The 9,312-nt window shown below is 37.0% G+C and overlaps 1 protein-coding gene across 1 annotated transcript; it reads left to right on the plus strand.

Moving 5' to 3' along the window:
* Positions 1-2,503: 2,503 nt before the first annotated feature.
* LOC122027728 (RNA-binding protein 38-like) lies at positions 2,504-6,345 on the plus strand. Its single transcript, XM_042586734.1, has 6 exons — positions 2,504-3,009; positions 3,124-3,250; positions 3,647-3,749; positions 4,105-4,144; positions 5,582-5,894; positions 5,979-6,345. Exons 1-6 carry the CDS (start codon positions 2,803-2,805, stop codon positions 6,041-6,043), a joined length of 855 nt encoding a protein of 284 aa, XP_042442668.1. The 5' UTR covers positions 2,504-2,802; the 3' UTR covers positions 6,044-6,345.
* Positions 6,346-9,312: the final 2,967 nt, after the last annotated feature.

Below are 9,312 nucleotides of genomic sequence, written 5' to 3' on the forward strand. Positions count from 1 at the left end.
ACCAGGACTTTTTCTCCAAGTGTCCGGTCAATCCTTTGACCCACTTGGATTTTTCTCCTCGTGCCAAGTATCCGGTCAACCTTGACCCACTTGGACTTACCGTCTCATCCCAAGTGTTCGATCATTTATAACCCACTTGGACTTCCACCAGATGTCCGGTCACATTTGACCCATCTGGATTTCCTTGTGTCAAGTATTCGGTCAATCTTTTGACCTACTTGGACTTCTCAACACTAGGTGTCCGATCAACCTTGACTCACCTGGATCTCCACGTGCCTGACTTCACTCACCAGGTCTTTCCATCTGCCAAGGTTCACTCACTAGGATTTTCACCTGGCTTTACTCACCAGGATTTTCTCATTGCCCGACTTCACTCATCAGGACTTTCACCTGCCTAACTTCAGTCACTAGGTCTTTCACCTGGTTTCATTCACCAGGATTTTTCAACTGCATAGCTTCACTCACTAGGTCTTTTACCTGGCTTCACTTACCAGGATTTTCTCTTGCCTAACCTCCAGTTGGACTTTCCTAATCAAGTATCCGGTTAGCCTTTTGACCTACTTGACTCTTCTTCACATCTAACTGGTCAGTCCTTGACCAGAGGGGAATTGTATCAACAATCTCTCCAATCGGAGATTACATCTGCAATCTCCATATATTGTCAAATATCGAAACCCAAACATCAAGACTCAAGCTTGAACCAACTTAAGTTTAGTCAACCAGGTCAACCTTGACTTAGGGATATTGCACCAACACTTGTGTCAAATTTGCCCCTGGGACAATGATGCAAAGATAGGCGTTTTCTTAGTTTTCTAGAGATCTAAGGATCGAGTCCCAATTTTCGTGAATTAACCAACAAATTTCTTTTAATAGGTGGTTGACCTAAGAACGTTGAATCGATGGACTATCCACTGAGAACACTTTCCGATTTACTCTAGTGGTCGGTGGAAAACTTTTGTGAGACTAGACTGTCATCATATGATTAGTCAAGGTAAATTAGATACTTAGTGCCAATTTAAAAAATATAAAAAAAAATATTATGACCCTTGTATTCTACCAAAGTCACACACATTAATCGTTGCCCCGGTAAGCTCGCCATCTCTCTAGCTTTAATTACCTTGTTAAGTGGATATTTGCTTTTAGGGTTAAATGAATGAAATGTTAGTAAGTTTAGTGTTTAATTTGGCAAGAATTTATTTATGTTTGTTCATTATATATAAAGTCAATTAAATGAATAAGTTTAAATAACATATTAAACTAAATAAATAATATTAAATACATAAATTAATATTTAATTCATTAATATTCATGAACAAATACCATGAATTGTTCATGAATAATATCCACAAATAAAATTTGTGAATGCTAATAAAACTCTTACCAAACTTATAAATAAACAAAGAATCTCATAAAGTGAATAAATAAATAAATTTACTAACTAACCAACTAAACTTAAAAATGTAAAAAATTTAAACAAATAACTAAGCTCCAATTAAGAACTCAATAATATCTTAACGAAGTCAATTCTAGTTAAGCTTAAATCAAATTCAAACTTAAAGAAAAATAATAAACCCAATCTTAAACAATCATTCAATAAGCTCTACATAACTTGACTTAATTTTCTTATCGAATAAGTTGGCTCAACTCGTTTACATATGTATTTGTGTTCGAGACTATTTTGACGCATTGATAAACGATGAGGCCTTACAATTAAAGTGTTCATAACAATGTTTTTTGAAAATAAAATTCATTAGATCCAATTAATGTAAATTACACAAAATATTGACCTTCAACATATAGTGGCAAAAGTGAATCCCCAAGTCAAATTGTGATCCACTAGGAGTTTATAAAACATTTAATTAAGAGGAATTACAACTCATTAGCTATTTATAATACAATTAAGTGTTTGCTGTGGCACAGTTGGCCATGTTCAAAGGTGGCATGCTCCAAGAGCATGAAGACCCACCAAAAACCCTAGAAAAAGAGTTAAACACCCACCTTCTCCACCACCCTTTTCCTAATCAACACATTAAACTAAACTCTTAATCTCTCTTAAGGGTTAATTATCTAGTTAACTTCTATTCGGTGAAATACACAATGTGATGGTAAATGACGAATGTTTTTCTTATGTAACAAGGGTTTAATTTTATCCGCAATACTCGAACTATCCGTGATACTAAGACAACACGTCAAGAGTCATCTGTACTTTTTAAATTTACCTAAAAATATCTTTCATAAATCAGACCGATCACTTTAAGAATAATTTGATTGCAAGAGTTACATGGATTATTAAAAAAAAAATACAACTCTTCTGACATTACAACATATTGCACAAAATACACAAAGGAAAAGGTAAAGAAAATGCGAAAAAACAAGCAACTGTCCAATAAATAATATTTTTCTATGATTTTGGAAAATGCATCTTTTAGTCATATTATATATATATTTCATAATCTGTTTAACTGTCAAACACCAAGATTGTATATAAGGAAAGGAGCAGGCGACAGGAAGGACAGCCATTAAGAAGAGAAGAGAAGAGAAGAGAAGAGAAGAGGAGGTCATGGCTGCTTCTTCATCATCATCGCCATCATCAGAGCTTCTTCTTCTTCTTCTTCCTTTTTAGTTCAGAATCTTGATTCTTCCTCTCTTCTCCTCCCAAATCCCAATCTGAATCTCATGGCGGAAGAAGCAGCGGCGGCGGCGGAAGCTAAGCGACGAATCAAAATCGAATCTTGCTTCTGATATCTTCTTCTTCTTCATGCATCACCGGAGTCAACGTTGGAAGAGTATTCAGGATCACGCATGGCTTCGTCTTCCTCGTCGGCGTCGAGCCCTCAGCAGTACCGGTCACGGTTCGGCGACACCACGTGGACCAAGGTTTTCGTCGGCGGCCTGGCCTGGGAGACTCCCACCGAGGAGCTTCGCCGCCACTTCGAGCCTTTCGGCGACATCCTCGAGGCCGTCATCATCTCCGACAAGGCCACCGGCCGTTCCAAAGGCTACGGCTTCGTACTCTCTCTCTCTCTCTCTCTCTCTCTCTTTCCAGCTCCCCCGTTGCTAATCTCGATCCACTCCGACTAATCTCCCACAAAATGAAATTTTGAACGCTTGGTCAAAAAGCAGGTGACGTTTCGCGACCCGGAAGCGGCGCAGCGGGCGGTGGCGGACCAGAACCCGGTGATCGACGGCCGGCGAGCCAACTGCAACATTGCCTCCATGGGCAGGCCGAGAACCTCTCCGAGACAGCAAGGTACGGTCTTTTTCTCTCCATCAGATCAAACTAGCGTTTCTTTCAACAAAAGCTCGGCCAAAATCTCTGCTTTCGTCGGCAATCGCATCGAAATCATATCTCAAATCGGCCAGCAAGAACAGAGCACCCAAAAAAGTACTCAAATGCCAGCTCAAACGCGCAGGGATGACGACGATCCAAAGAAGGCATTAAAAAAGGGGGAAAAAAAATCATCTTGTCACTTTCATTACGAGTCGCAATGCGAATTCCATTCTTATCTTCTATCCAAAAAAGTCAAAATCCGCGAGTGGATCGTTTCTTAAGATCAGCAAAATCTTTTTTTTTTTTTTTTTTAAATTTGTTTATTTTCCAAAAATGTTCTTCCAGTTTGAGATCGGCGATGCCCTTTTGTTTCAGGGAGGATCCAGCAAGAAGGGAGCATGCCACAGGGCGTGGGGCCAACCCATGGCAGAGTGCCAGCTCACGTGGCCCCACAAGTGATCTACCCGACTCCCTACGGGTGAGTCTCAGCTCTGTACCCCATTGGCCGAGAGGAGTGGGGGCCACTGCCCGCCGCACTATTTTCCAATCGAATCCAACTCGACCCGATCCACGATCCACAATACTCCTCTCCTCTGCAAAATCTAAGTTGGCTGCTTCTCTCAGGTGTCATTAATGTCTGTCAACCATTCAGTGGGTCCCATTCTGAAAAACCTAGCCATTGTAGCCAGCTACTCTCACTTCAGCACCCAAACATTTGTTTATTTCAATTTGCCCCTCCATTTTTCCACTTATTTATTTATTTATTTTTTTTTAAAAAATATTTTCTTGGTGATTTCTGATTTAAATTCTGAGGAATTGTTGTGTGATTGCAGGTACATGGCGTCGTACCCTTCTGAGTATGGATACCAACAAGTTAGTGCTCTCCCTCTTTTATTACACATGTTTTTACTTACTGCATTTTTGTTTTTTTTGAGATATATATGAAAACTTTAATGTATTTAGGTTTATCGGTTTTAATGGTGGTCCTAGCTTAATAGTAAAGTTGTTAAATTCATGGATTTGAATTGTGAAAATGACAAATTAGGTATAATAGATCCAATATAATTTAGGAGTTTCATGCATCAAATTATTTTTTAATGTGGTTTTAATCTAGCCATTTTGATTGATTTTTGTTGGGCATAGAGTTCAAGGATGAAACTATGGATGTGTTCTTAGAGAAACATCCTTTTCTATTCATATCCTAGTTAAAAGAGTATTTTTCTTTTATTTTTTATTTTTAAATAAGTTACTTTATCAAATAATATTAGCTCACATGGGCTAGTACAGTTGGTATTTGGATGGTGATTCAATTTTTATGGAGTTCATTTTTTGCAAGGAAAAAATATTCCATTCACCTAGGAGTCTACTATATGTATTTTAATTTATCTATCAATATCTTACCATAGAATCCCATATGAGATGAGCATCTCTTTGTTGCCACATTTATCAAATAATATTATCTTAGAACTGCTTTATATAAAGTAACTTCAAAATTAGATTAAAGTTAGAAGATGACTTCCTTCCTTGGGTCAGTTTTGACCAAAGCTACCAAAACAACTCCAAAGACTTTCACTATTGTAGCTCCAATAAGCCTGGGAACAATTTTAAAGTTAAAACAACTTTAAAATGAAGTAGCTTTGGTCAAAATAGCTCTTTTGACCAAATCAACTCTAAAATAGTGCAATTTTAGTCAAAATTGATTTCAAAGTTGAGAATGCACCAAGGTATTTTAGGTAGAAATTTATAAATAAACATTGTTTTAATTTTTTTTTAAAAGTGATTTAGGCTAAACCATTTCTAAGTACACAGAGTACATCCATCAGGAATGGAAGAAGAAATAAAATTTGGGAGGTTGAAATTTTAATGAGTTATATTTTTTTATTTGTGTATCAAAATGAGTAATCTTTTATTTTTTTTAATCGAAACTCGTTCAGAAACCTATATTTACTATAAGATGGAACTCGTAACCGACCAAGTTTCAGATTCAAAAATATTATTTAAGATCTTTTCAAAGGCTTTAACTTCTTTTTTACTATTTTTTATTTTTTTAATATTTAGGAGTTTGATCTTTTATGAGTCATGATTTCTCTCTGTTTAAGTTGGTGTTAGATATTATCATTAGTTCATTTGATGATTTCTTGTACCTTATTTGTTTCCATAATTCTTCTCTAATTTCAATCACAAATAATTGTCATTCTCCTGGGCATTATAAAATCTAAACTTTGTGGGTGTTAAGTAGGAAATTTGGCAAAAATTCAACTAGGCTGACATGATTAATGCATTCATGACTGACTAGCAATGTGCCTACAGGCTGCAGTGTACACCTCTCAAATGGCAGCAGCACCCTACTACTACCCGCAGCTCTACGGACCAACCTCACCAACAAACGTTGGCTCTTCGCCCTATCAACCCCATTACCCTAATCTGGGTTTAGGGTTCCCCATGCAGTCTCAGAGGGCAGCAGCTTTCCCTCCCCTGCAGGCACCACCAGGCCCAAGGCCACCTTTAATGCAGCACCCTGCCCCTCACATGGAAGGCTTGCCCATGCCTTCCTCTTCCCACAATTACTTCTTCCAACTCCATGCCCCACAACATGCAATGCCACCCCTGAACTCAACACTGGGTAATCAATTAATCATCTTCTCAGAGTTTGTTTATCTCTTCTTTCTTTTTCTTACAAGATTAATCTGTTGCTGGACTCTTGCAGATTCACAAGCTCAACATGAACCCTCCTCCACAAGTGGAGCAGACACTGATAACCAAGATGTTTAAAGCATGCATGACTTCTCCTTCCTGCTCATCATCCAACTTGATTGATTTCACAAAGAATAAGCTGTGACAAAGCTCAAACATTCAGCTTGTTTATTCATTATTTGGAAATATTTGAAGGGTGACTGAGTTCACTGATCAAAGCTAGCTACTTTGTTGGGGAGCCCTCCTCCTTTGTGATGAGCACTAATTGACTTCAAACTCTTTTGATTCTGATTTATTTTTTTTCTTCTCATTCTCATTATTTTTTTTTGTAAGACATCATTTTCTGTGCATCTTTAATTGATCTCAATCTTAATTATCAATATTGCTTTCTGTTTTTCTGATAGATTTATTGGAAGAATGAATGACAAATTGGATGAAAAAAAACAGAGACTCGAATGTGTTTGGGAATTTGGTCACACATTCAGAGTTTTGTAGCATGAAGCTTGATTTTATATTAAATCAGTCTTTGATATTGTGAATATGTACGGGTTAGAAGCTCTCTCACATGCACGTTCGTAGGAGGTGCAGATCTAAGACTCAGATTGCAATCTAATTGAGTCGTGTGTGAGCGCAACGTCGAATATTGAATCGATTAGGATAAAAATTACTCAAGAGGATCAACCAATATTTTATCACTCCAATTTAGTTTCCTGACTACTAAAGTGTGAACCAATATTTTGTCACTCCAATTTAGTTTCCTGCCTGCTAAAGTATGTACGTACACATTAATTATTAAGTCTGAAATGAATGGACATTAATGTGGATTCATAATTGCTTAGATGATAACGGCTAACCATTGATGGTCATGTTAGATTATATATTTATTTGTTTATAGATTTTAGGATAATTTGGACTTTTTCCTTTTTTTTATAGAGTTTAGAGTTTCTTAACTTAACTATATAAGACCTTATACTCTGTATCAATTTTAAGATCTAATAATATGGTTAGCTTTTTGCTTCTCTTAATTTCTACATGGTATCAGAGCGGTTCTCTTTCTCTGACCTAATTTTTTCTACCGCCCCCTATTATTGCTTTCTGTTACCGCTGCCGTCTCCTACTGCTGCTATTGATTTCAGCACCGACATCTATTTTCTGTCCTACTGCTGTTCATTTCGGCGCCGACATCTATTTTTTGTCGATCTCAGCATCAACGTTCTGTCCTACCAATTTTGGCGCCGACATTATTTTCTATCAATTTCGACACCGATGCTTTTTTCTACCGATTTTGGTGCTGAAGCCCTATGTTGTCGATTTCGGTACTGACACCCTTTTCTACTGATTTTGACACTTACACCCTGTGCTACTGATTTCTACATTTGACATTCTTTTCTTCCTCAGATTCTTTGTGTGACCATGGGTCATCCTGACATCAGTTTTTGGGGATCATACAAATGTGTATCCTTACAGTTTGGTTATTCTGAGAATTATTGGTTTTGTCATCATGCCTGGTCGTGTAGATGTTTCATGGAAATCTGACTCATATATGTTTGAGCAGTTTCAACAGTTCCTTGCTTCACAACCTTCTGTCATGTCAGCTTCCTCTCATATAGGTTTGTCGTCGTCCGGTATTTCAGGTATATCTTCATCCATGTGGATTTTGGACTTTGGTGTCTCCCATCATATGTCATCCAATTTATCATCTTTTCTTTCTTTTTCTTCTAGTTCATCTATATCTATTGTGACTGCTGATGGTACTCCTATATCATTAGTAGTTGTTGGTTCAATTGTTACTTTTTCTTTATCTCTTACTAATGTTTATTATATTCTGAGTCTTACTTTAAATCTTGTTTCTGTTAGTCAATTATGTGAGTCTGGATATCTAGTCTCTTTTTCTTCATTCAATTGTTATGTTCAAGACCCGTAATCTCAGAGGCTGATTGGGACAGGTCATAAGTAAGGAGGACTCTATGTTTTAGATCAACTCAAATTACCATAAGTTGTAGCTTTGAGTGTGAATTTATCGTCTTTTCATCTAAGTCGTTCATCTTCTGATTTTTATTTATGACAATCTCGCTTAGGTCATGTTTCAGCGCCTCGTTTATAGTTTTTAGCCTCTACAGGAGCATTAGGACCTTTAAAAAGTTCTGATATTTCTGATTGCACTAGTTGTAAACTGGTCAAATTTTCTACCTTATCATTTTCTAAAAGTCTTTCTTTTTCTTCTGCTCCATTTGATCTTATTCATTCTGATGTATGGAGACCCTCTCCTATTCCTACAAAAAGGGAGGGGGGGGGGTCAAGGTATTATGTTTCATTTATTGATGATTGCACTTGTTACTCTTGGGTCTATCTTATGAAACACATGTCTGATTATCTTATAATTTTCAATAACTTTAGAACTCTTATAAAAACTCAATATTCTAGTGTCATAAAATATTTTCATTGTAATTTGGGGGGGGGGGGTGAATACACTTCGAATCAATTTTCACATTTACTTACTTCTAATGGTACTATTCATCAAACCTCGTGTACAGATATTTCTGAACAAAATGATGTGGCTGAACGAAAACATAGACATATTGTTGAAACAACCCGTTCATTTTTATTTTCTACCAGTATTCCTAGTGCCTTTTGGGGGGAAGCAATCCTTACTGCTGCTCATGTCATTAATAGAATTCTAACCTCACACAATTCAGGTTTGTCACCTTTTGAAAAATTGTATGAGTATGCTCCTATCTATTCCTCTTTACGTGTTTTTGGTTATACTTGCTTTGTCCTTCGTCCACATACAGAGTATAATAAGTTAGCCTCTCTGTCTACTCTTTGTGTCTTTCTGGGTTATGATGTTAGTCAAAAATGATATTGTTGCTTTGATCCCATTAGTCAAAAATTGTATGTCTCTCATCATGTTGTGTTTCTTGAGCATATTCCATTCTTTTATATTCTAGCTAGTTCGCATAATATGATAAAGTCAGATGTGCTTTGCATTAATCCTTTCAATACCGATACTAAGGAAGATTCACCCACAAATCCTACTGGTAGTTCAACTGAATCTGGTACTTTGGTTCCCGAGATATCCGTTACACATGTTCCTCCTTCTACCACTACCCAATTATCTCCTGAGATTGCGGATGATCCTTCTCTCTACCGCCGTCAATCCACTCGTGTTCGTAAGTCTACTAAACTATCATATTTTGATTACTCTTGTTATTCTCATTCTTTTGCTTCATTTGTTGCATCTATTTATTGTCTTTCTGAGCCTGAATCCTATAGAGAAGTTGCTTGTAACCCACTTTGGCAGAGTACTATGGCTGAGGAACTAACTGCTTTGCATCAGAGTCATACAT

This window comes from Zingiber officinale, chromosome 10A (assembly GCF_018446385.1).
Source record: "Zingiber officinale cultivar Zhangliang chromosome 10A, Zo_v1.1, whole genome shotgun sequence".
Lineage (NCBI taxonomy): Eukaryota > Viridiplantae > Streptophyta > Magnoliopsida > Zingiberales > Zingiberaceae > Zingiber > Zingiber officinale.

Coding starts and splice junctions, on each gene's coding strand:
- LOC122027728 (XM_042586734.1), top strand. CDS start 2,803: ATGGCTTCGTCTTCCTCGTCGGCGTCGAGCCCTCAGCAGTACCGGTCA. Junction 3,251..3,646: donor AACCTCTCCGAGACAGCAAG/GTACGGTCTTTT, acceptor CTTTTGTTTCAG/GGAGGATCCAGCAAGAAGGG. Junction 5,895..5,978: donor ACCCCTGAACTCAACACTGG/GTAATCAATTAA, acceptor GGACTCTTGCAG/ATTCACAAGCTCAACATGAA.